Here is a 27,292-nt window from a genome sequence, read left to right on the forward strand (position 1 = left end):
ATCGGATGTTTTTTCACTTCTTGGGATAGCGGCACCGTATAAGAATTTAAGATGCATGTCAAAGCACATTTACAGTCTACAGACAACCGTCCACAAAACTAATAAAAATTCATAGCTAACCAAAGAAAAGATACCGTCATTGTAGGATGGAAGAAAGGTAAATTGAACATATATATCTTATATAAAACGAGTGTATATACAACTGCCTGTGATATACAATGTGAGTGTGATATACAACTTCTGTCGCGTATTGTAGGATACAGGTGTTCAAAACTGACGAGGTAATTAATTAGCACTGCTATGTAAAGGAATTTACAAGGATACTATAAAATAGTCTGGCTTGTGTCAACTGTCAATAGTGGTATATAGTTAACAACTGCCTAGAATAAATAAAGATATCTTTCGAAGTTTCGACTTTTCGATCTTCGTTTTTATAACACATTAATAATCGGGTGTTAGTGGTTTAAAGACGCTGTCATGCATGCTGCTTCCTGCTTTTGATTATCATTACTAGTCGTCTAGTATCCTTGAAGTATCCATGCAATTCATCTTGTAATTACAGAACATACAGAGTGTCGCAGGTGCACACGAAATAAATAAGTAGATTGCACGACTTCGGCGCAAAGGTAATATTTGCATTAAATTAATCAAAGAGACAACCGTCGAGAAATCTTCTATCTGAAAGCATATAGTAAGCATCATATGAGCTTTTCTTAGTTATGGCGTGAATTTAGTTTTTCTTCTGGGTTGTGTATTCATGCATCTTAAGCTTTGCAAGCTTTAACAATTTCTTTTTGCATCAAATGACTACTATAGTATGCATTCCCGAACATTCAATTTAAATTTGTAAGTTTTGTCAATAAACTTTACCTAAATCATTTCGTGAATATACATAGCTACTGCATTTATATATATTATTTTCGACAGCTTGTGTTATGATTTGATGTTTTATAAACGATCGTAGCTAATAGCCTAATATATCGTGTAGTTTGTGAATGTTCGTATGAAACAATGTAACAAGAGTCATATTTTTAAGTGTTTTGCTCATCGATTTAGATGATATTTCTGGACTGATATTATTTCTATATTTTTGTTAATTTCAGGTCAATGTCGGTATCGTTTTTTTATTTAATTCCTATTAAAAACACAGGGGGTCTGACTCTTTGAAAGCTCGGTGTTTTTGAAAGCTAATCTTTATCACGATTTCGCGAATCCCTGCTGGTAAATGTTAATCACTTTATTCAGGTCATATTTATTCAACTCAAGTTAATTCTGATATAAAGAACGTAACAATAAAAACTGCACGTATAATAATTTGTGCGTTATTATTGAGAAAGGAGCAATAAGAATATAGCTATACAGCTAGTTTTTCGTGTAATTTAGTACATATTTTAGTACTATATAGAAAACGTGGCAATCTTAATAATCATAGTTATTTTTAAGAATTTTTTATCACCGCACATATCATCCCAAGGGGAGGTGAATGATAAAAATGGTCCTAAGTGGAAATAGGTAATTTAAATATGGCGTAATTGTACGGGTTCTACAGAGATTTTTTTGTATTTTTGAGACCCCATTGCCATGACTTGATTTCCAGCATTTTGCGTGACAATTACTGATGAATTCATTTCTGCAGAGTAAGGTCTGTTGAGGAAATAGCATTATCACTGCATATATATCTCATCTTATCACTGCACATTCTGCTTTTATCACTGCACAAATTGGTTATCACTGCACACTAAAATTAGTTTGCACCTACCAATTAGAATACTCCGTTTAAAAAACCAATTTTTGAAAGACACTTTTAGACCATTATTATTCATTCAGTGATCGCAATTTCATTAAAAAACTCAGTATGAAGTCTAAATTTCTACTTTCGAATTCTTTGTTATAAATTTGCATCATCTCGCAAAATTCTTAGCATTGTGAATCAAATGTCTTTTCATTTGTGCGAATAGTAGGAATTGAAGATCTCAAGATGCATGTTACATGCAGATAACTGTCGAGAAAACTACCAAAATTCATAGTCAACCAAACAACATATAGCGTTAGTGCAGGGTGGAAGAAAGGTAAATTGAACGTATTTGATATTTACCAGACACAGCTCAGCCCTGTGCACTTATACCAAACACCGTCTATCATGCGACCGCGAACCCATGCAAATAACGGGTAAAACGAGTGCATGCAAATGTATAACTTCCGTCTTGTATTGTAGGATACAGGTGTGCAAAATTGACGAGGTAGTTAATTAGCACTGCCATGCAATTGGAATATACAGGACTACTATAAAATAGTCAACCTTGTGCCAATAGTGGTATAGGTAAAAGCTCTCTAAAATAAAAAAAAAATTTAAAAGTTTCGACCTTTCTGTCTTCGTCAGGAATGTTAGTAAAATCATCTTACTAAATCTCCTGACGAATTAAGGCCATATATAGATAGTCAAAAGTGTCGTGAAGCGTCTTTGTCTATTTTAGGCAGTTGTTATATCACATATATGATCCGGTGTTAGTTGTTTGAAGAGGCTGTCAATTAAGGTGCTTTCTGCTTTTGATTATCACTGAACGATCCTTGAAGTATCCATACAATGCATCTCGTAATTACAGTAGCTACAGAGTGTTGCAGGTACACACGGATATTAAATAGATAAATTTCACGACTTCGAAGCAAAGGGTTATATTGGCATTAAAGAGGTGTTAATTGTTTGGAAGTTTGAAATAGTCGGTGCTACAACGGTACGACTTTCATGCAGTAAAGTTTCCTGTTTGTCCAACCCTAATCGGTATGAATGCTCGCGGGTGTTTAAACCATCTTTATATAGTGATGCATTGTCATGATTTCAAATACGCCGGTTTCAGCCATATACGCAACATAACTATCGGACATTCCACCTGCTCTATTCAATTAGAATAGTCTGAATTGATTAATATTTGCCAAAGACAAAGTGCATGGAATGAGTTTAAAGTGCATGTCTCGCGATGTTCTTTTCTTATAACGAACTTGTTTGAAGGCATCATATGAGCTATTCTTAGTTATGGCAGGACTGAATTTAGTGTTTCCTCTGTGTTGTGTATTTCTGCATCTTAAGCTAACTCGCTCGACGCTGCGCCGCTACGTGCCTTATTAGCGCGTACGACTCAAATTCGCAGAATAACCGGTAAACTAATTAGTACATTATTTTCTAGAAATAACCTAACAAAAACCGGGGTTAACCGAGGTCAGACCGAGGTCGAAACACGGTGAGACGGAGGTTTAACCTTGGTTGAACCTTGGTCTGACAGACATTAAGATATTTTCATTTGATTAATGTGTTGTCGTTCTTAGCTGTTCATAACATGCATTCCGTTCGGAAGCGAACGGCAACCTCGATCGTATTTTTTCCCTTGCGGTTGTCTGCGGTCGACCGCAATCGTAGCTGGAACCGCAGTGTTAGGTTATTTCTGGACAGTACTGTATATATCTTTTAATGACAGTTAGAGTAATCCTATCCCTATAAGAACTTTTATGCAAATTAAATATCGTATAAGAGCTAGCATATACAGGCCAAGCAAACACAAGGACGCAGATGAGATGCGCAACTTTGAGTTCCCATTCATTTTGATAACGGACAAAATTAGCTAAATATTTTTATTTTATTAACTCGTTAGAATACAGACGCAAGCCGCAAGGAGAAACTTCTTAGCGCCTTCAGAATTTGCCCATAACTAATTTAAACTGGCCAAAACGCAGCGTTTAATCCAGCATTAGTAAATTTCATAGTATATTTCAGTAAGCTAAACAATTGTGTTCATCTTCTGACGTCACACGACAGCAAGATGGCGACCAAAAAGTTCGTACAGGAAGTTCCAAAAATTGCAACTTTAGAGAGCTATAAAATCTGAATGTTGCGTTGACCAAATGACGAAACGGTTTTTATACAGTGAGAAAGGTCCCGGGCAACGGTGATTTTAAGTTTGTATATTTGTATCTTAAGCCGGTTTGTATATCATTGTGTATTTGTAACCTCGTGGCTGCTTGGGCCAATATATCACTCATTCAAGTGTCTTCTTTGCATGCAACCGAACCTAAATATGCAGGCACGCAAATTTAATTGGCTTTCATAGTTACTATTTAGTTGTTCATCAATTCAATTAAGATGTGAAGACTTACTTCAACATTTACTTTCTGTGTATTATTTTATAATAGCGTCAGTTTGCAACCTAACAGCAATGGCGATAACAGCGAAGAAGAATGCCCTTCTAAGGAACGAACACGCTTTTGCTTCAGATCTGGAATTCAACAGAAATGGGCTTTATTGCACCAGCTTTTTATCATATTTCTTGAAAAACTCTTTGAAATATCTGCCATATTTATTTCTCGACGGCCATTTCTCGTGACTTTGTGTTGTCTTTTTGTCACTATTGCTCTTACGGGTGGCTTCGGGAAATTAAAAGTCGAAAAAAGTGTGAAGTTTTTGTACCTACCAGAAAACAGTGAAGCATCACAGGATATACGAAGGGCAAGAAGTCTAGGCTTCGAACTGGAAGTGCGACAAGAAGAACTTATTGTCTTGCCTAAACCTGGGAAGTCTGTCCTGTCGCAAGAATGTTTGGCGGAAATGATTGATTTACATAACATTATTATAGAGATAGAGCATTACGACGAATACTGTTTTAAACTAAACTCTAATAGCAGTTGTGCCTCAACAAACATATTGGAAGCTTTTGGTTTGAAAAAGGAAAATCTAGTTGGCAATATTTTACAACGTATCGAGACCATAATCCAGAATGATACTTTTCTTATGTCGAACGGAAGAAGACTCTTGGATAATTTTAATCAAATTTTTGGAAACACCGCTTCTATTAATTCAATTAATTCCACAAACGCACTGAGAATAGTTTACTTTATGAGAGAGTATGACAGAGGAGAAGAGGGAAGGGAAGGCATCTTGGAGTGGGAAAAGATATTTTTGAATAAAGTATCATCTTTTTCGAAAAATACTACGTGTGCGAATGTCTTTTATGCAGCAGAAAGAAGCCTGGACGACTCAGTTGAGGAAAGTACTGGTTCTGATATTAAGTTTTTTGCCGTAACATTTGTGATCATGGGAATTCTTAGTGGCGTTGTGAATGGAAGATGCGCAGATGCTCGTTACGGCCATCAATTGTTAGGATTTAGTGCCTTGTTGTCCATATATCTAGGGGTCACTAGCTCGCTTGGTTTCTTAATGTTGGTCGGTGTTCCTTTTATCAGTATGGTCGGTGTTCTACCATTTTTGGTTGTTAGCATTGGCATTGACGATGTGTTCATTATCCTCCACGAACTGAATGAAATGATCCATCAAGATATACCTGCAAATCATATTCTTAGTGCGACAATGGCTAGAAGCGGTCCAACTATTACTATGACAACTCTTACAGATCTCGTAGCATTTGCCGTGAGCTGTCGCTCCATCTTCCCTTCTATTCGTATTTTCTGCACATACGCAGCTCTAACAATTTCATCTGTTTTTGTTCTGCTGCTAACATTTTTTGTTGGTTGTATGTGGTTTGATATTAAAAGAATCAACGCTGGACGCCGTGATTTTTTGCCTTGGTTAATGAGTCCTTCCCCAACTGATTGTTGCTCAGGAATCCGGAGAAGTGGACTTGATAACGTTATGAAAGCATGGGGGAAGAAAATTGTGTCACCCGCTGGCAAAATCATTATCTTTTTGAGTTCACTAATTCTTCTTTCCTTTGGGATTTATGGCGCTCGTAGCATTGACGAGAGCTTCAACAGAAAGCTGTTTACAACTGAAGATTCGCATTACCGGGAATTTCTAAAAGTTTATGAAGAAAACTTTCATCTTAATATCGAAGTCAATATTATCTTTACATCACAGGCTGATCAGTCGAGCAACGAAATTGAAAAAAAATACTTCTATGTGGAGAATCTTGTTAAAAATAATGAATATTTCGTCACAGGAAGCATATCATGGTTATCTGAATATATATCTTGGGCACAAAAAAGAAACATCGAGATTAACAATACCAGAATGTTCCATGCCTACTTGCATGAATTTATTTCAATTCCGAAGTATCAAAGATTCGCCCAGGATCTCAAATTTTCTGAAGATAAAACACATTTGAAAGCTTCAAGGATCTTAGTTTATTCTAGAAGTGACCCTGACTCAACCTTTCAGAGAAATATGATGGCCAGCATTCGAAAAGATCTCTTCCATTCCTCGAATGTTCATGCTTTTGCCGTTGCCCTACCGTTCATATACTTTGAACAGTATGCACGTGTACTTGATGAAACCATTAGGTACTTGATCGTCGCCGGAATTTCAATTATTGTGATATCGTGCTTGTTTCTTAATCACTTTGTAATAATATTTTGTCTTATGTGGGGATTTGTTGCTCTTATATTTGAACTACTTGGCCTGATGTACATATGGAATGTCTCGTTAAACTCAATTTCTATGATAAACCTTGTTATGGCATTGGGATTTTCTGTAGATTACAACGCACACGTCGCTTTTCACTTTGTTTCCTCTAAGGCTACCACGCCTGAATTTCGTGTCATCGATGCTCTACACAGAGTTGGCGGTAGTGTCTTCCTAAGAGGGCTTAGTACCTTCCTTGGAATGATGCCAACGTTATTCACTTCCTCCACAATATTTCAAACATTTTTCAAAATGTTTGTTGGCATCGTTATTCTTGGTTTGCTTCATGGCTTAGTTATATTACCTGTTTACCTGACTCTACTAGGAAAGATATTTGACTTCCGCGAAGAAAACAATGACTGGTTTATTACGAAATGGTTCAACCGTACAAAGAAACGCAAATTCAGAAAAATTAAAAACCTAAGTTTTTCTAAATCAGTTGCTAAAACTGAAACGCCTAATCCTATTGCAATTGTCGGAATCAGTTGCCGGTTCCCCGGTGGTGCAAACTCAAAAGATGCCTTTTGGGATATGATAGCAGAGGGTAGATGTGGTATTGGCACTTATCCAACGAACAGGCCAGACGCGAGAGAGTTTACCGATTCCTTTAATACAGGAAAACACACGCCAGGAAAACATTATGTCCTTACTGGTGCTTTTCTTGATAAAATTACAGGATTTGACGCCCATTTTTTTGGAATATCCCCAAGCGAGTGTCGGTCAATGGATCCGCAACAGCGAATACTTCTCCAAGTTGTTTATGAAGCAATTGAGGATGCTGGCATACGTCTAGAAGATTTACAACAATGTCGAACTGGTGTTTATGTTGGATCGATGAATATAGAATACGCTTCTCTTGTTATGAATCAGTCAAATATTCGAAAAATTGATCAATTCTCCTCGACTGGTTGTGCTTTGTCAGTTTTGGCAAACCGTATATCTTTTTCCTTGAACTTAACTGGTCCAAGTTTAACGATGGATACAGCCTGTTCATCTTCTCTGGTTGCTCTTGATGTAGCATATGTACATTTACAAAATGGTGAATGCGACGCTGCGATAGTATGTGCGCCAAATATTCTTCTGGTTGGAAACATATTTCATACAGCATGCTGCAGGACTGGATTATTAGCCGAAGATGGACGTTGCAAAAGTTTTGACATAAAAGGAGACGGATATGGGCGGGGGGAAGGTGTAGCTGCCATCATTTTGAAACCAACTCAAAACGCTTTGGATGATCGAGATAACATTTATGCGGAAGTTGTAGCGTGTGGTACGAATAACGATGGTCAAACGGCAATCCCAATGACAGCACCTAGTGAGGCAACACAAGCCGCTCTGTTTCAAAGAGTTCTTCAAGAATCTGGTTTGTCTAAAGACGACATAAGTTATGTGGAAGCGCATGGTACTGGTACAGCTGTTGGAGACGTCGTCGAAATGGGCTCATTATCCGAAGTTTATGGAAACAGTAGTGGAAGGGTACTTCGTGTAGGATCAGTTAAATCAAACATAAACCATACGGAGTCAACAGCAGGATTAGCCGGATTGATAAAAGTATGTTTGATGATAAAACATGCTCGATTTGTCCCTACAATTAACGTGCATCAATTGAAGCCGCAGCTTAAATTGCCCGAGCGAAAAATGGTTGTTCAAGCTTGTAATGAAGCTTGGAAAACTGAAGAAGACAAACCGAGAGTTGCTGCGATCTCCTCGTATGGCTTCGGTGGAACAAATGCTCATGCTATCGTCAGAGAAGTTACTAAGAAGCCTGTCGTGATAGTTAAAAATAGATCTTCATTTAACAGAGTTCTGACACTATCTACGGCGTCGAAAGATGCATTGAGGGCAATGGCCGGGAAGATGTCCCAATCGCTTATGTTAAAGCCTGATGACGATGAAATTCTTAAGGACGATATTTGTTATTCCCTAAATGAAAGGTACACAATATTGCCCCATCGCTTAGCGGTCAGCTTTCATTCATTCAAAAATGCAGCAAAAGCCCTAGAGATGTTTTCCAGTCAGACAAATGGATGGGAAGAATTAGTGGCTACCGGCAACGTTGCTAAAGTACCTAAAAGTGTCGTATTCCTCTACGGTGGTCAAGGGGCTCAGTGGCACGGCATGGCAAAAGAAATGTTGGTCCATGAGCCGAAATTTAAGGAAAGCATTGAAGAGATTGACGCACTCCTGAAAAAACACAATGCTCCCTGGTCCTTGATTACTGAGCTCAAAAAACCCGAAGAAACCTCCCTACTTCATGAAAACCAAGTTGGACAGACGGCATTGTTTGCCATACATGTTGCTTTGACTGACCTGCTGCATTCATGGGGTGTTCGACCGTCTGCTGTAGTTGGTCACAGCCTTGGAGAAATATCAGCAGCTTGGGCATCTGGAGCATTGCCTTTGAGTAAAGCTTTGCAGTTGGTTCTGTTTCGCTCCCAACTTCACGAGAAATGTTCCCCAACAGGCTGTATGGCTGCCATTGGGATGGCAGAGGAAGAAGCTCGACGTATGCTGCAAGATCTTCAATTGGAAAACGAAGTTGATATTGCAGTCGTCAATAGCCCTGGTAATGTTGTGCTATCTGGTAACAAATTGTCTGTAGATCTTGTTGAAAACCACGTATCCAATCAAAGAGGAGAAATATTTTGGAAGAAACTTACCACAACACGAGCATATCATAGCCGGGGAATGGATGAAATAAAGCAAGCATATTTCAAACTCACAAGTAAATTCAATGTCAATCAGACGCAAAGCAATATACCATTTTACTCAACTGTTACCGGCGCCCAGCTATCTGGTCACCTCTTGTCACTCGAGCATTGGTGGCGTAACATCCGTGAAACGGTTCTACTAGAGCCTGTATTAAAAAATATGTTTTCTGATGGTCACCAGTTCTTTCTTGAAATTAATGCAGCGCCTCAGCTTTCGTACCATGTTCGTGAAACCTGGTCCCGCAATCAAGCGTCTGGCCCCCGGCAGTCAAATGACGTCGTCGTGGTTCAAACTCTGCCAAAGCGGTCAGTTAATAACCAGCACTTATCATTTCTTCAAAATTGTGTTGCTCGTCTCTTTGTAAATGGTGTGCCGTTATCATGGAATAAAATACAAGGCTCAGGATCGAAAACCTTTTTCCCCCGTCCGACATATCCATGGCAAGAGAAAGAGTTTTGGTACCGCAGTGCCCATCCGCCTGAATTCGTTACATTCCTTGATCAGCGAAACACTGACGAACAAACTACTACAACTGCCACTATCCATCCCCTTCTTGGCAAAACTGTACCGACAGAAACATTTACTGGTTTAGAAGCTTGGGAATCTGAAATCAATTTGCACGATGTTCCCTACATCAAGGATCACAAATTTTCACAATCATCGGACCCAGTGATGCCTGCAGCTGTTTATGTCGAGATGATAGCTGCAATGTCGTTGCATTTATCTCCACAATCAACTCCCGAAATACGGATCATTCGCTTTGAAAAACTCCTGACCATATCCAACAACGATTCGTACAGGATTAGAACACGTCTTCTGCCTAGAAAATCTTTCAGTGAAGAAAAATCATTTCAGATAACAATAGTGGAAAGCAACGAAGAAGAGATTGTTGTTTCACAAGGCTCTATTCAACTTGGTGTTGAGGATGGGAATATTTTAAAACGTATGTATTTTTAAACAGGTCATCCGTTTACAGTTAGATAATTACCTTCAGATAACGTTTGCATAACCTCGCAATTTAAAGCAATCAATCAAAATGAACTATCAAGCAAAACATGAGGCAGGTTGCGATGGCAAAATACTAATTACCACGGGAAGTTGCACTTTCAAAATTTTAAGATAATTTTTCGCATCCTTTTCTAAATATGAACGGTAGATTTTGTTGTGATCGTAAGGTGGCCCCGTATAGGGTATTGAAATTGTCAAAATAGTACACGTCTTGAACAGGAATATTAAGCCATATAAATGTTTGTCTAGAAGACTGAACTTTAATATAACATTTACGCAACATATGTAGAGCCGAAATCAATTTCGAACTTTCGCTTGGCAACCGTTGCTATAGCAAAAGAGGCGTTTCAAAATGGCCGCCAATTAGAATTTAATAAGTATATATCAGAAACGAGTACGGTGACCCCCGATTTTTTTGGCATCAATATTTCAAGTTCAATATTTTTAAAAAAAAACATTTTTTGCAATATAAAAAACTAGATTAAAACTAGATTAAACTTTATTCAACGGCCATTTTGAAATGCCCGTAAGATCTAGGCTAGCGTAACCCGTATACCGAGGGCGGAACACTTTTTTGTTAAATGTGACATCGGCACCGAAGTGATTTAAATTTCATTATCTATGTGACATTTAACTGGAAGGTCAACAGTCAGGTATTTTTTGTTATTCATATGTACTCGTGTAATATCTCTTTGTTATTGTGGTTTTATAGTTTATAAGGTATTTACGTATTTAGAGACCACACGGCACACACAAACATACACGTTAAAATTTATACGAGTGCGTTTTCCGTTGACAAACCCAACAACGCCTCTGTTGCTCTGTTGCTATTGCAACGGTTGCCTACCAAATGTTCGAAATAGATTTCGGCTCTAAATACATTGCCTAAATGTTATATTTAATGTTTAGTCTTTATATATATATATATATATATATATATATATATATATATATATATATATATAATACTATTATTATTATTATTATACAACGCTTTTCAACTTAGGTACCCCCCGAGAACGAAATTTCAACACTATTGAAAAGCTCAAATCTGAAATGGAAGAAAGGTCTACAACAGATATTGAAGAGATTCGTAAAATTGCAGGATTCGCTTTCGGTCCCCAGTTTAATTTGATATCTCAGGCCTGGTCTAATGACACTGAAGCTCTTTCTCTCATATGCCCAACTGAAGAGATCAAGAATACATCAGCATATGTAATCCATCCTTCTGTAATTGATGCTTGTTTCCAGACAGCCTTCCTATTAAAAAGTATTGCAGGTAAATTGGTGCCTAAGACGATCACAGGTATCACCATTTTCCAGAAGATCCCGTGCACTCAACTGTTTCATGCTCACGTGAAAATAATAGAATCTAAAGAAGCACCCACTTACAGTATTACTCTTATGGATTATTATGGTCAAGTTGTGATGATTATTGACAAGTACATAACGGCACAAATTTTATCAGACAAAGTGAAGACAACATTTGATGAAGCAGTATTCACTATTGGTTGGCAGCAGTTAGCGACTGAATCTTCAAAGGCTAGTCAGGATAATGTGTGGCTTATTTTGAGGGACCAAAGTAAGTTTGCAGAACGATTTACACAGCATATTCCCGAATACGAAAGTGTAAATTTTGTTGATGTACAAGACACGACAGATTCAACTCGTGACGCAGTTTCTCAAGCAATAGATAAAGTATTGAGAAAAATAAAAGGCAATAAAAGCTTGCTGGTGATCAATTTTTGGCCTGTCGATGCCCGCATGTTTAATGCTGATGCAAACAATTTCCACATTGTCCACAGCCTTACGTTCGAAACTTGTCTTTCGGTTTCTCAAGAGATTTTAAAAAGAGAAGGCTCTCTCCCGAAGATTCAGCTCGTTTTTGTCACTTCAGGAGTGGTTTCAATTCCTCAAATCCAGGAAAATCAAAATGAAAATTTTCCATGGGGTGCTTCTGTGTTTGGATTTAGGAGAACCTTTTCCGAAGAATTCACAATCCCTAGTGCCTCAGTGATCGACTTGCCAACCGATCCTAGCGAAGAAGATTTCCATGCAATGCTGCAAGACGTTGAAAAACATGTGTTGGAAGAAGAAATTGTTTATCGAGGTGGTGTACGGTATGTCAATCGTATTAAAAAGCTTGTCCTTGATGATTCTACCCTTGCAAAAAAAGAATCGCCTCTCTGGAAAGACGGGACACGTAAGCCTATAAAATTGGCAAGTATGTCAGGGCAGTGGTTCCTACAAAAAGTAACGAACGAACGAATTAAAGAAAAAAAGGAAATTGAAGTTCATTATGCCTGTTCTATCTTAGACAAGGAATGGCGAGATATGAAGAGGAACGATTGTATTTCAATAGCCGGTAAAATATACAATGGACACGAAGAAACTGATTCCTTTGCGGTTGGTGTTTGTAAAGTTGGTGATCTTGCAAGTTTTGTTGCTGCAGAAAAATGCTGTTTCGCTGAGATGAAAGTCGATTTCACAGCCCAACAAGCTGCGTCCATTGGATTTCCAATGGCAATGTCCTACCACATTCTCACAAATATTCTTGGTAATCTGGAAAGTAAGAGAAAAGTCCTTGTCTATCATCAAAGTGAAGAAGTGTGTTTCATCTTCGCTTCCGTTGCCGTATCCATGGATAAAAATGTCGTGTGTCTTGTGGACAATCAGGCAAGTAAAACCCGGATGATGAAATTTGGTATGTTCTTGGTTGTGACTGAAGACGAATTAACGAGGGCTGACTCAAAAGATGCTTGTTATGAGGAATTAGATGCCGTATGCTTTCTCGGTAGGACCAGTTCTTATGTCACACGCCAAATACTGAAACATCTTAAATCAGGGGCTACTGTGATTGCAGTTACTCTCAATGGGGAAGAAACGTTCAGGTTCAACCCATGGATTTACATGAAAGATGTCTTCCTTGTTTTGACCAGTTTACAAGACATCACTGAAAACTCTAAGGATTTTTCAGAGCTATTGGACTTGTGCTGTTCAGTCTTGAAATCGAAAGGCCATTGGAACAACCTTTTGAATATACTACAACACGCATCCAGCATATACGATATCATCGGGTTCCGCAATGAATCCAACAAGCGATGCACGGAAAAAACGCCTGATGTTGAAACAAAGAAAGAGTTTTGTCTAAATACAATTTCTCTGAAGCCTAAGTATCCTCCTGATCAGGTTGATTTTTACAGTCTACCTCTTGACGACAACGGTTTGAAAGATGATCGCACTTACCTTGTTATTGGTGGTGTTCGTGGTTTTGGATTCGAAGTCGCGAGATGGATGGTTGAAAATGGAGCAAAAACAGTCATGTGTACGGCTCGCTCAGCACCATGCGAGGAAAAGAAAGAGGAGGTCAAACTTTTGGAGAAGAAAACTGGAGCTCGAATTTTTTTACGACAAGCAGACGTAACATCTTTGGAAGAAATGAATGTAATAAGGAGTGAACTAGAAAGTTTGCCTGCGACAGCCGGAATTGTTTTTACTGCCATGGTATTAGCCGATCAATTGCTAAAAAATGCCGACTTGAAGACATGCAGAGAGGTTGTGGGTACTAAGGTAAAAGGTAAGTGTTCTGCTTATTGTGGTATTGTAGTCTGCTATAAACTTAACTCAGAGGGGGTTAGACAGCTGTCACTTGAATTTTTGGACCAATGGCAGTGCGCTGTTTCCCAAAAATATTACACAGGATTAAGAAGAGTGGTTTGAGAGAAGGGTCGTTAAGCTAGCGATATATGTGGAATTTTTTTGAGATAAACGTTTCCAACCTGATTTATGAAATTATATTTGATCGACCCGATCGATCAAGGAATTTTAACAACAGTTACAAGAATTTCTTTACGTTTCGGATTTGACGGTTCATGTGCGCTTTTATTTACGATTTTTAAAATTGAAAATCTTAGGATTTAGGATTCAATATACGCCTCTAAGAAAAAAGTGAATGGGGAATCATTAAAATTTGCTCTCTATGTAGCCCAAGTATGTTCCCGAGAAAAAATATTTTGATGATGGCCATCCTAATGGGAAAGTATATGTACCACCACAGCTCTTGGGAGACAACTGTGACATAGATAAATACGGTCACATACACTTATCAAATACCAGTATATTTCGCGCCAAAACACACTTGCGACGACGAAAAATCATAAGAAAAAAACAAAAACAAAACAAAACCTAAGTGAATTTTCAGCTTCGTCTCTCACGCCAGAGTAATAACTGAATACAACGTTATTTTACTGTTAAAGCGCCTGGGTACGAGGCTCTGACTGACCTACATTTCTGGCCATGTTAACAGTGGACATTGCATTACGCTATATTCGAATTCATTACAAACTCTTGCGATATTTTTTTCCTATTGACAGACACACGAGTTACTACTTATTTCCAGATTAATCAGTGAAAATTTAACATTCTTCCTGATGTATGTGTTCGGGAAAGATGTTTTGCATCTTAGACTATAGCTTATGAGAGTAAAAATTGTTATTAATTTCTTTCTAAATTATGAAGTAATTATCAAAAGGGTCTATTAGTTTATTAAGAAATTTACTTTGTTCTAAATAGGAAGTGTTATCCTTCATGAACTCAGTCTATCGATGGATCTAGATTTCTTCATCATGTTTTCCTCAATATCTGGAGTTCTTGGTAATTCTGGCCAAGTATCTTACGCTGCAGCTAACTCCTTTTTGGACCAACTATGCGAATATCGTCAAAACAAGCTTGGGCTGCCTGCCTTGTCGATTAACTGGGGAGCGATCAGTGGTGCTGGGGTATTGGAGAGAAATAAAGATGTTACCTCTATCCTGGAAACTTCTGGATTGCTTTCCCTTCACTATACAAAAGGTATATTGTAGCTAACTATATACGAAATTCACGCATACAAAGACCCCTTGCCTTTTATGATGGCTCGCAATTAGTTTTCACACAGTTGTGCTGAAAACACAATCATTTTATCATGTTACTCAGTATAGTTCTCACTTGTTATTTTTGGGTATTTTTTACTCCTTTTAGAGAAGAGGGTAAATATTACCCCCACAGTAGATTAATGGTAGGGATGTGATTATTACCCCAAAACGCGGGGTATTAATTCGTCTCACATATTACCCGAATTTTCGGGGTGACTTTAACAAGTGAAGCAATAAGCAATCTATGCATTTTTCTTATTTATATATCATAAAAAACAAAAGCTGAAGATAATCAACACATTGGTGGATGTACTGAATTAGATACATAATAAATGGCATGCAGTGTTAGTAAGGCTAACTGCAGTCTCCGTCTCATAGCATATTTCTGGATTTGTCTAAATTATGCAAAAAAAGCCGTATCAAATATTAATCAAGCTTTTCTCAACTGAAACATGCACTATTAGCAGTAAATAAATGACACTTGACAAATTGTTTATTATGAAACAAAGTAGCTATTATTAGTTACAGAAAACAAGGATTTCGGATTGTGTTGCCCGAAAGTCTTCTTTTTCATTGTGTTTCACTGGTGATGTTATCTCGGAAATTGGCATGACATACTCGTGGAACAAATCATCGTTATTGTCTACTTCAAATACTTCAGCAGAAGGAAGAAACTCCTCGCTCTGAAATAGGAATAATGCGGCAATTTCTGATCCATGCATATGCACGTTTCTTAACTATACAATTATGCTACAAGTGTTCTATTAAGTTTAATTGGCGTAAAATATATCTATTATATGAACACGACTGTTATAGAGGTTTATACGCCACTGAGAAAAATCTTTATATATCATCATATTTATAAAAAAATCATATTTATAATATACACGTTCAAGAGACTATAACTATAAACGCATTTTACTGAACACTGTTATTTTAAATGTGTGCCCTTCAATACATATTTGTTTTTGAGTTACTAAGAATTGTCGTTAAAGCATAATTTGCTCATATAATAAACAGAATAGCACATGGTTGCTTGGAAATATAGATTTATCTATTGTATAAAAAAAATATTGCTCACTCGTTCGCTGCGCACACCCGTGAGTAATATTCTCTCAACACTCGAAATAAATTCCATATTTCCGCGCAACCATATGATATTCTATATTTAATACATATATGAGGTCTGGATAATATATTGCTAATGTTCTTTTAAAAAAACACTTCCGGCCGTAATACAAAAATATACTAAATTATGTTGCTAATTTCAGGCTATATTATCAACGTTTATAACATTTTACGGTATGCGCTTTCCGAAAATTTCCACTTCATATCGCCTAGATAAAGGCCGAATAGCGAATAAGGCCATTAACAAATCATACCGTGATGTTGCTATAATATAAACAATTTGAAATAATAGTACTCGCCATGTTTGAAATCACTCGTACTATTAGACCTAATCCCAAATTATTCTCGACATCGCATAGCTTGCTACCTATACAAATTCATGCACAGCTATTTTTCCGACTTAAAACTTTTGTGCTACTCAGCATAACCCCTTGTCTATAGTTAGCTATCTAAATTAACCCAAAAACACATACATCGAAGTTTGGCGTATAGAGTTGTGATATGCTGCAACATTATACATGTATTTTCTTTTTATATAATTATATAGGATTCGAATTTCTGAAATCTATCATGCTTAAAAAATTTAACGAAGCTCAAGTCTGTGTATGTCCTGTGGATTGGCAAATCTATCTTAAAGGGCATACTTCTTCGAGATTGCAATTGAAACGAGATGAAACGATGGTTGTTGCTGACGATATTATGTTGGAAAACCTAGCACTACAACCGTTAGACTTCAGAGTTAACTACGTTCAAGATTTTGTTAAGCGCCTCCTCAGCTCATGGTCGGGAAGTGAAGCCTCCGAATTGAACTTAAACATCGGTCTTTACAAGTATGGCATCGATTCAATTGTTGCAGCAAATATGAGACTTCGAATTAAAAATAGCATTGGTGCCACGTTTGAGGTACGTTTGTAATAATATTTAAGTCAGCAAGATCTCGTGCATTGCCAAGTTCATCTGATGATGACTGCACTTATCCGATACAGATTTGTATTTATAAAGATTTCAATTTTTCTTGACATTTAGACGTACTATTTTATTCAACCAAATGTGAGCGGCCTAACAATCGTCAATGATATTCTGGAACAAATCGAGAACATCAACACCACGAGTGTGAAGGGTGAATCTTCACAAAAAGCTAACCAAAGCAGAACAAATAGTTTGCCTGTTGACAGAGAGAAGGGCGCTTCTGCAGATAAAAATGTTCTCTTATCTAATGTTTTCCCCGTTTACAACGCTGAGAATGAAGAAAGTGAAGATGGAGTTGAATTGCAATCCGTTGACAACCCCGAGAAAGTAATTCCTCTCTATACATCAGAAAGTGTGTTTGTGAAAGTATTCATGGTTCATGGTAGCCCCAAATCAGCCCTTGCTTTGGCATCATTTGCACAAGGTTTCCAAAAACAGGTGAAAACTTGTTGTTTTAACATAAAATATACACACAGGAAGAGCACAAGAAGAACTTTCAAAACGAGGACAGATCGCACTTTCTCTTTTTTTCCGCGCTACTCAATCGCCTATAAAGATCGTTTGACAAATAAGGCGTGAGACTAGGTGTGGCAATGCTCTTGTTTATCGAGAGAGACATATGTTATTCATACACTTTGTTGTACAAGAGAGCTGATTTAATTTTCTTCTATTCCATGCTTCCAGAGGTTATCATTTGTTCAACTTTCTGTTACAGGCCAAGATTGCATTGTATGGTATTGGAGTAGATGACACGTCGATTGAGAAGAGTGACTATGGAACAGTGCTGACACTCGCCCGAAGATATGTAGATTTAATCAGAAAAATACAGCCAAGCGGTCCATTTTATCTTGGTATGGATATTTATATTAAGCATTGTAGCAAAACAAATAACAAAAGACTTTTTGTAATTCAGTGTTGGGTTCTCAACTGTCATGCATGCTAGACGCCTTATCATAAACAATATAGGGAGATTTAGATTTACGGCTACGAGATTCACCATCGTCGAGCAAAACGCACATTTTTTTGGATATGCTGCCTGGTACCGTTCTGATAATTAAACCTCGCCACCAACCATAATAAAAGCGTGTTTATACTGTTAAGTTTTCCGTAAATAATTAGACTTTTCGTTTTGAAAAATAAATTTAAAATTACGGTCATGAAAACAGTCCTCTCTGACCCCCCAAGAAATATCAATATTTTTACACTGAAATGCCGTAGTCAGTCAGTAAGAAGAAGGCTTTAGCAGTGACTACGAGTACGACTACGGGTCGCAGCGTAACACCTGATACACCCCCTGTTAACGGTACTCCACGCAGAAGAAAAGGTGTTTGAAAGACGGAAAATGTTAACATTTTAAAGTTGACTCTATCGATCACCATCTTTGCACCTTAATTTTAAAAATAAACGGTAAAGGAATATTGTTTGGTTAAAAAATATATGCGTTATCGTCTACCACACTAAAAATCACGAGGCATCCTTTTTTTAAAAAAAAGCAAACTAAAATATCTCCTAAATCGATCCTGAATCCAAAAAATATATAATTAACGCGAGGATTAAACGAAAAGTTTTATTAGTTAGGGTTTTTCTCCGAGCAAATGAAAGGATCCATTGGTTATTTTATTGTTTCATTGTTCTATTGGATTGTCCTCTAAATTTATGAATATATGTAAAACGTAGGCGTCGCTTTTCTTAGCAAACTGAAATTCTCATTCCCCTTATTTTGGGAAAAGATAACTAACAAAGTTATAAAGCAATCTTGATAAAATTTTCATTGTAGACTTTAAAGGGTCAATTGCGTCGGACGTGAACCTGAAAGTGTTGTATTTCGTTCAGTCCAAATAAAATAACGACTGTTTATTTTAGATAGATCGTAGACGTTTTAGAAATTATAGAAATAATCGAATCGCAAACCATATAAGAACTAGGATATTATGTTTTTAGCTGGATACTCCTTTGGTGGCCTGGTGGCTTACGAAATGGCGAGTGAACTGAAAAGAAATAATGAAACTGTCGCGATGGTGTTCATGGTGGATACGTACGGATGGCACCCTAAAGCTTTGGCAAACTCCAACGAATTCGTGAGAAAATTTGCCGAGCATAAGTTGAAGTTGACTGAAAAATATGTGGTAAAATGCGATCATTTATCATGTTGATTTACTCGTGCTATATATTACTATTTTTTCTTGAATCCACGGGCTGGGAAAACCAGTATGTGAGAATGTGCTATATACCACAATTGTCGCGGCCTATAGCTATATATAGCACCAATCAACGGGCTTTTCCATTGGTCAATTTGAAATTGTGGAGATAATACCATGACTATAAAAACAGTAAACAATTGGTTACCTATTTATTGGACCAACTTTTTATTGGATTTCAAATTTGATTTCTAGACAAGAAAACTCATCGAAAAAATGGCCTTCGCTGAGCTGGGTATAAATAAGGATACCCTTAATAATTTTTATGGAGAATTACAAGACGACGTGGAAGTCATTGCGGCGTTAGAGAGTCAAGCTGCCGAAGAAAACCTTGTGTTTCCATTGAAAGAAAAAGCTGAAAAACTTCAGTATGAACTCAGATCAGCCGCTGAGGCTCACTTGGATTGGCAACCTTCCAAGGTAAATGTTTTACTTTATCTTAAGATCTTTTCACTTTTTTAGTTACATGAAAACACCAAGAAATTGAGATGTTAATGGAATATTAGGGCTTAATTAAAACCAGTGTAGGTGGACACTGGCGTAGCCAGCATCGATAATTGGGGGGGTCTATATTCATATATTCATGTAAACAGACTGTAAAGACAATTGATTTGAAAAGAAATTAATCCTGCGTATCACGAATATATGAATATGGACCCCCCCAATTATCGTTCTGGCTACGCCGCTGTAGGTGGAAGAATAATCCAGAGCAAGATACTTGCAACATTACCTTGATCAAATTTTAAAACCGGTGATTTCTGACTTTTTTGTATGCAAGTGCAAACGACAAATACATTTAGTGATTACTAGTACGGTAGAGGCTATTTATTGAAAGCGATATCATATTGACAAGTAAAAGAGATTACATCTGTGTTCGTTTGAAATTTGGAAGCACATGCAATTACCTAATTTGTACATTCGCTTTAACGACTTCTGCACGATGATTTGTGTTGAGTTTGGCAATTTCATGTGTTAAAAGTCCATATGTATGTTTTTTTTTCTTTTTTTTTAAGATATGCTACGAAGGGACATTAACATACGTAAGCTGTGATGAAACAAACTCATTCTCTCTTTCCACACCAGCGATATGGGGAACGTTAGTTGAGAGAATGGATTTGCTCTACGTTTCTGGACGTCATCTAGAGCTGAGCGAGGAGACTCGGGCGGAAATTTGTGGATTCATCATGATGACTACAGCAGCAATGAACTATCTGTCAAAATTTTCATACAATAAATTCCAGGCAGTAAGATCAAAGCGTCAAGAACGATTGGTGGAATTTCTAAAGCAAGGGCTATCAATCTGGATGCTGTCAAGTCAATCTGGTACATCTATAGGTTCGTTAGAATGGATAAAAGGCACTCTCTTGTTGAATTGCGAAGAGACCGTATTTAGTTTTCAATATAAATCGTTTGGATTTCACAAAATGCAAAATATTGCGATGAGAGGTAAGTCTTATCCTCGAAATTAATACATATTCCTTTTTCTTGATGTCGGAGCCAGCAAATGAGATAACTTTAAGCCTTGAAAATAAGTAAAAAGAGCGATTAATTAAATCAATAACATTTCGACTTGTAATAACTTGCGCCAGTGAAACCCAGTAAGTTATTCTCATTATTTGGGAAGAATTCAAAATCCGTACCGGAAGAGGAAATAGGTAAAATGAGACTTTGAAGGGGAGAGATTACGATAGCACAGGTAGTAACGTGCCCCAGAGGTACTTAAGGGCGACGATGGTACTATGGCTTGTTTACCGTGCTATGATGGTACTATGGCTTTTTTAACTTCCACCATCTTCGGCTTCGCAGTTTTGCTAAGGACGAATGACGGAAATTCTTACTGCAGATATATATTAAGCTCACTGGAAACTCTACCAGATGTTTACATCCTGACGTTTTTACATGTCACGTGTTTTAGTCGAATATTTAAATCAGTTCTCGATCACAATGAAATGGGCAACCCTGGGTGTGGGTTGGGTTTGTCATTAATTGGCTTTAGTTGATTTGCTGCCAGTGATCTCTAAAAATATTTTAACGAAGGGCAACAGTTGAATTTACAGCACCGGCAAAACAACGTGGGTTTTTATGCACAAGGCCATCTCATCTGAGCAAGAGTAAAAGCCTAAAACAAGCGCAAGGACACCTCAAATTTTACTATAAAAAGGTTTAATCATTTTTTGCCAGTTGGAGGCGATGTTGTTGTTTTCTTGCAAAGTAAGCTATCGCCCAAAAAATAGATGCTCCTGTAAGCCCATAGGAGCAATGCTAATGTCTCTCTAGGCCAAAACCGCAAAATAATATTCACGTTACCCGTATTTTTTCACAGTTTTCAGCCAGAGAAAACAATTTACCACTATTTTTATCTATGGACTTTTCATGGTAAATCGCCGATTAATATATCACTCTCTCTCTGATACAATATATATTTCTAATATGGTCCTGGGTTTATTTAAAGATTGATGGTTTCGCGCAAAAACCACGCAAATATAAAGATCACGTGATTTATATATTTAGGTATCATAAGACAACAATATATTTTACTTTTTAGATTTGACAAACATCATTCCTGGCAGGCATGTTGATGTAATTCAGAAACACCATGGAAAAAAATCATACGTTGATTTACTGACATGTTTGCTGACCAAAAAAGACCGTCTTCAGACGTTCCGATCCATGGACATGCAGCGCCTCAAACTACTAGTGGATTGTTTAGAAGCACTTTTTGGGATACCGTTCATGCACTGATAGAAAATTTTACACAGTCTCTTTATGGACAATATTTATGCCCTACATTAATAAGTTTTAAAACACAATGTATACTGCACTATCGCTGTTATAATCATACCTATGAAATGTTTTTGTTTTAGACTATATAATTATATAGTGGATCAAAGACTAAGGTGGATTTTGATGGAAGTTCACGAAATAAAACTTAATTTTCCGTAATCAATAAATTTCAAATAATCATCTTTTTATATTGATATTTAAAATGTTTAGTCCTTCACTTACTTTTTTAAATAAATATATCATTGTTATAATAATCTATATAATGTGTAGAGATCAGTTTGACACTCAACGACTGAACGACACGCTTTTAATATACAAAAACACAACAAAAATCTAAATTAATATTTATGCATCAAAACATATTTTTTACCGTTCAGTTTCTTTGTAGTTTTGTTCAATAGAAGTCAGATACTCTTTCCTGATTTTACAATGGGATTGTGCGAAATGAAATTTATGTTTTGAATCTCACTTCTACATATTTCGACCTCGTCTTGAAATAAATGTAAACAAATTGACGCCAAAAATTAATGACCTACGACAATTTTTCACACGTTAAAAAAACGTACGTCCAATCAAATTGCATGAAGTTAATTTACCCAGTGAGATACGATTTTTTTTTAACATTGGTTTTTTTCATCATTGGCGTATATCAGTCCCTTTATTCTCACGAAAAGTTAGATTTGCACAAAATTTGCACTAGATGCATATTTTGTGCAAATTGCGTATTTGGAATTTACAACCATTGCGTATTTATCTTTGCAACCCAATAAATTGGAAGCGCTTTTGCCACAAATTTGCCCGTGTGCAAAATTTTCTTAAAATTTGCAACGCATTTGCTTATACCTGCAAATTTTGAACAAATTTATCAAGTTTGTCTTATAAAAAATTCTTAAAAATCGCTTTTCGTGATTTAGCAAACGAAAATTAGTTAGTCCACATGGATAAATATTTATATATCAATAAAAATAGTTCAACGACAAGATTTTAAAAACATATTTAAATGTACGCCGGATTATCATCATGTCTCGATTATTATTAGAATAACGCCTTTTCGAACGGTTTGTTCTAATTATTACTTATATCATTGTACAATTCTGCAATATAGCTAAATGTGCCTGGATTGTCGTTTTGAATATCAATAAGAGCAAGCCGGCTAGCACGGATAGCACTTTGTATAACCTGACTGACTGGATAAAATAAAAGATATGCTCAAATAAGAGGTTTTACTAAGCTATCTATAGGCTTTTATATTTTTTTAATTTTTGTATGAACAATAAGTATATTAAGGCGTATGTTATCGAAGATAAACCTAACAAAAGGCGGCAACGAGGCATTAAGCATTTCTCATATTAGTATATATCTCCACCAAATTGGCAATAAATTGGCATATACATTCGCATAATAATTTTACTAAAGCAAATAAAGCACCAAATACTTCTCAACTTTGCTGCATAGGGCAAATTTACTGCAAATTTATCCTGTGAAACCGGGCGAACGATTACGGAATTTTTTAATCAAATTAACTATAAAAAACTATACTAACCCTTTAAGAAGGTCCTTAAATGTGGTTGGAACGGCGAAGAGAGGCTTTTTGCGCATGCCTATTTAAATTGAAGCATTGACAAAATACCAATTAAGCAAGGGCTTTGAAGCAACGGAAAGGTTGTAGTTGGTGATATTGAAGGACAACATATCTCGTCAGGTGACTTGTATTTTCCAATGTGACGGACGCATAATTGCTGCCAAATTGAAGATTTTGCAAGGGCGCGAAGCGCCTAAAGTAAAGTCGAAATTATATGTGTAATGTCCCCTTCGCTGATATGTAATAACTCACACAAATCTTTAGCTTTTCTACAATCGCTTTAATACAAAATACACAAACGATACAAAACGAAAGAACACACTTCAAACGACAGCCTCGTGATAAGTTGTCACGTGACTTTAATCTAATACAAATAAATCTAATCAAGTATCCCGATTCTACATCCCTTCCTTTCCAGTCAATTTAGTGTTCGAACAACCAATCATAACTTCAACTACACGAACTATCGTGTTCATACTGTTTCGTAATATATTTGTATCACTTTGGTTTGTCCATGATAAAATCATTGAATCGCTCGGGTAATCTAATCTCCCGCTTAAGTCTATTGGTGATAACCGTTTCGCTATCCGGTTGCGGCTGTTGTTGGGACTCGCTTTCCGTAGCTGTCTCCACTGGATTATTATATGGTTTTACAAATGAACTGTCTCTCCTAAAGATCGAGCCATCGTCCGCCTCTACCATCACTTCGTTCCCCTCCTTCGTGACCACCGTATACGGCTCCTTTCGTAGTTGGCAGCTAACTTCCCTGACGTTTTAGTGTTCCGTAGTAGTACTTGGTCTCCTGGTAGAATAGTGCTATCATTTGCCCTCCTTTTTTCATCTGCATTAGCTTTTTGTACTAGCTTGTTTCGCCAATCGCGATCCCTTATGTTCTCATCAAAGTCGTCTATATCTCCCCTAAGTTCTGGAAGTTTACTTCTCAGTTCACGTTTGAACATAAGGAACGCTGGTGTTTTTCCAGTTGTGACTTGCGGTGTTGTTCTATACGCAAGAAGGAATTGTGGTAACTCCTTTCTCCAATCCTTGCCTTCAACTTGGGCCACTTTTAGTGCCTTGAGAAGAGTGCGATTTTGGCGCTCCACTTCACCGTTAGCTTGTGGCCAAAGTGGTGGTGACGTTCTGTGTTCAATATTCACTTGTTGTAAAAACCTCTTGAACTCCTCACTAACAAACTGTCTCCCGTTGTCTGATTTCAACGAGTAAGGAAAACCAAATCTAGCAAAAATTTCGTTTAGCGCTTTGATAATCTTTTCTGAAGTTGTTGAGTGCATAATGGAAACTTCGTAGTATCGACTATAGTAATCCACGACTACCAGCAAGTATTCTCCGGTTGGCATTGGCCCCATCAAGTCTACTGCGACATCTTGCCATGGGCCTGTAGGCATCTCGGTCCGTTTCATGGGTTCCGGTACATTATACTGGCTGACTACTTGACATCCATGACACGATTTACACACTCGTTCAGCATCTATGTCCATCTTGGGCCACCATACTTTCGTTCTTAATCTGCTTTTCGTCTTTACAATTCCTTGATGGCCTTCATGTGCCGCTTCCAAAACCTTTCTTCGCAACATCTGAGGAATAACGATTCGATTCCCCCGTAAAACAAGTCTACCAATCATGCAGAGCTCATTCTTTACACACGCATATGCCGACAGTTTACATTTAGTCCAATCTCCCGATTCGATATAGTATCGCACACTTTGTAATTCAGCGTCGATTTCTGACGCTCTCTCTATTTCTTTAGTCGTTAAGGCCACGGGTGTCGCTTGTATGGCAACGAAACGGATGACGTCCTCTTTCTCGCTGCTGTGGTCTTTTGGACTCTTCTGGTTCATTCTAGACAAAGCATCGGCAATGTTCGTCTTTCCAGGCCGGTAAACGACCTTGAAGTTGTGGCACTGAAGCCGTAATACCCATCTTTCGATCCTTGCTGAGGGTTTCGATGTCTTGTTGAAAATACACTCTAGTGGCTTATGGTCAGTTTCCAGTTCGAATTCACGACCATACACATATATATTAAACCGCTCGCAAGCCCACACGAGTGCAAGTGCTTCCTTCTCTGTTTGGGCGTATCGCCGCTCTACGTCCGAGAGGTTCCTGGAGGCATACGACACCGCTCTCCACTGGTCTCCTTGCAGTTGTAGCAACACAGCTCCAATTCCCTCCGGCCCTGCATCCGCGACGATTCTCGTTTTGCAGTCGTTTCTAAAATAAGCCAGGGCTTCAGCCCTAGTCATCATCCATTTCAGCTTCTCAAACGCCTGCTGTTGCTCTGACCCCAAACGAACGACTGTCCCTTTCTTAGTACACGACGCAACGGCTCTGCAATCTGCGCAAAGTCCGGGATAAACTTTGCCGAATACTGTACTAACTGTACGAACGACCTAACTTCCGAAACATTTTGTGGTGGTCTAGCGTTGACTACAGCAGCAACTTTCTCTTCACTTGGTGCCACCCCTTTGGCACTGAGCTTGTGGCCAAAAAAGGTCAAGGCCGGAAGTCTAAACTGACATTTGTCCCCATTTACGGTAAGACCTTTCTCTCGCAGACGTGTTAGTACTTTATAAAGATTCTCATCATGCTCGGATAAATCAGCCCCGTAAACAATAAGATCATCCGCAATATTTGCCACCCCATTGCACCCTGCCAAAACATCTGAGATTATTTTCTGGTACTTCTCTGGAGCTGAAGTAATTCCGAACATCAGTCGACGATATCTATATAACCCCCGGTGTGTCACGAACGTCGTAATGTCCCTTGAATCCTCTGTGAGTTCCACTTGATGAAACCCCATTTGAGGTCTATCTTACTAAATACCGTTGCTCCATTTAAATCATACAAAACTTCTTCTATGGTCGGAATAGGATGTCTTTCCCTTACAATCGCCTCGTTTGCCCTTCTCATATCGATACAAACTCGAATATCCTTTCCATCTGCTTTTGGAACAACCACTAATGGTGAAACCCACCTTGTAGGCGTTGCTTCTGGCAATTCTTCGATAATACCATGTCGAGTAACTCGTCTAACTTATCGTCTACTTTGTCTCTTAGACCGAATGGCAGTCTACGCACCGGCTGAGCAACTGGTATAACATCCTCATCGATATGCAGTTTCAGCTTGTAATCCTTAAGTAGTCCGACTCCAGTAAAAATATCAGCAAACTCCTCACGAATATCTGAATCACTTCCCTCTTGTGTGACCGTGTTAACAGTTCTTATTATTTCTTCAGGTCCAACCCTGAGTACTTTCAATTGTTCGGCTGTTTTCTTCCCCAATATAGGCCTTCCGTTCTCTTTAATCACAGTGAAATCGTCTACACATCTTTCACTGTTTGCCTCGCACACAATCTCTGCTGTAAATGTCCCTACAACGTCGATTGGCTCTTTCTGTCCATACGCAAACAGTTTCTTGTCTGATACCCTTGACTCGCACCTAACATGTTTTCTTTTAAGATAGTTCCAGAGTTCACAATCAATTACATTACATGTTGCACCTGAGTCAATTAAAATACTTTCTAGTTTCACTCCTCCTAATTAGATCCACCTGACCCATATCTTTTTGTCCATGCCCA

At 37.7% G+C, this 27,292-nt stretch overlaps 3 protein-coding genes across 3 annotated transcripts; 2 read left to right on the forward strand and 1 right to left on the reverse strand.

Moving 5' to 3' along the window:
* Positions 1-78: 78 nt before the first annotated feature.
* On the forward strand, positions 79-9,234 carry LOC114536617. The gene is made up of 3 exons (XM_028557972.1): positions 79-157; positions 4,183-9,022; positions 9,157-9,234. Exons 1-3 carry the CDS (start codon positions 147-149, stop codon positions 9,232-9,234), a joined length of 4,929 nt encoding a protein of 1,642 aa, XP_028413773.1. The 5' UTR covers positions 79-146.
* A 22-nt stretch (positions 9,235-9,256) lies between these two features.
* LOC114536602 (mycocerosic acid synthase-like) lies at positions 9,257-22,286 on the forward strand. Its single transcript, XM_028557958.1, has 10 exons — positions 9,257-10,058; positions 11,130-13,700; positions 14,696-14,974; positions 16,712-17,067; positions 17,191-17,571; positions 17,849-17,984; positions 19,075-19,259; positions 19,527-19,751; positions 20,345-20,777; positions 21,877-22,286. The coding sequence occupies exons 1-10, from the start codon at positions 9,275-9,277 to the stop codon at positions 22,071-22,073; spliced, it is 5,547 nt and encodes a 1,848-aa protein (XP_028413759.1). The 5' UTR covers positions 9,257-9,274; the 3' UTR covers positions 22,074-22,286.
* Positions 22,287-24,398: 2,112 nt separating this feature from the next.
* On the reverse strand, positions 24,399-25,976 carry LOC114536618 (uncharacterized protein K02A2.6-like). Its single transcript, XM_028557973.1, has one exon. The coding sequence runs from the start codon at positions 25,959-25,961 to the stop codon at positions 24,399-24,401; it is 1,563 nt and encodes a 520-aa protein (XP_028413774.1). The 5' UTR covers positions 25,962-25,976.
* Between the last annotated feature and the right edge of the window lie 1,316 nt (positions 25,977-27,292).

This window comes from Dendronephthya gigantea, unplaced genomic scaffold (genome assembly GCF_004324835.1).
Source record: "Dendronephthya gigantea isolate DGI-Jeju-01 unplaced genomic scaffold, DenGig_1.0 000141F, whole genome shotgun sequence".
Lineage (NCBI taxonomy): Eukaryota > Metazoa > Cnidaria > Anthozoa > Malacalcyonacea > Nephtheidae > Dendronephthya > Dendronephthya gigantea.

Excerpts from the sequence above, each read along its gene's own strand:
- LOC114536617 (XM_028557972.1), top strand. Across the intron at positions 9,023-9,156 it reads TAGATCTTGTTGAAAACCAC|CAATATACCATTTTACTCAA; the intron begins GTATCCAATCAA and ends TCAGACGCAAAG.
- LOC114536602 (XM_028557958.1), top strand. The coding sequence starts at position 9,275 with ATGTTTTCTGATGGTCACCAGTTCTTTCTTGAAATTAATGCAGCGCCT. Across the intron at positions 10,059-11,129 it reads GGATGGGAATATTTTAAAAC|GTACCCCCCGAGAACGAAAT; the intron begins GTATGTATTTTT and ends TTTTCAACTTAG. Across the intron at positions 17,572-17,848 it reads CACAAGGTTTCCAAAAACAG|GCCAAGATTGCATTGTATGG; the intron begins GTGAAAACTTGT and ends TTTCTGTTACAG.
- LOC114536618 (XM_028557973.1), bottom strand. The coding sequence starts at position 25,961 with ATGATGACTAGGGCTGAAGCCCTGGCTTATTTTAGAAACGACTGCAAA.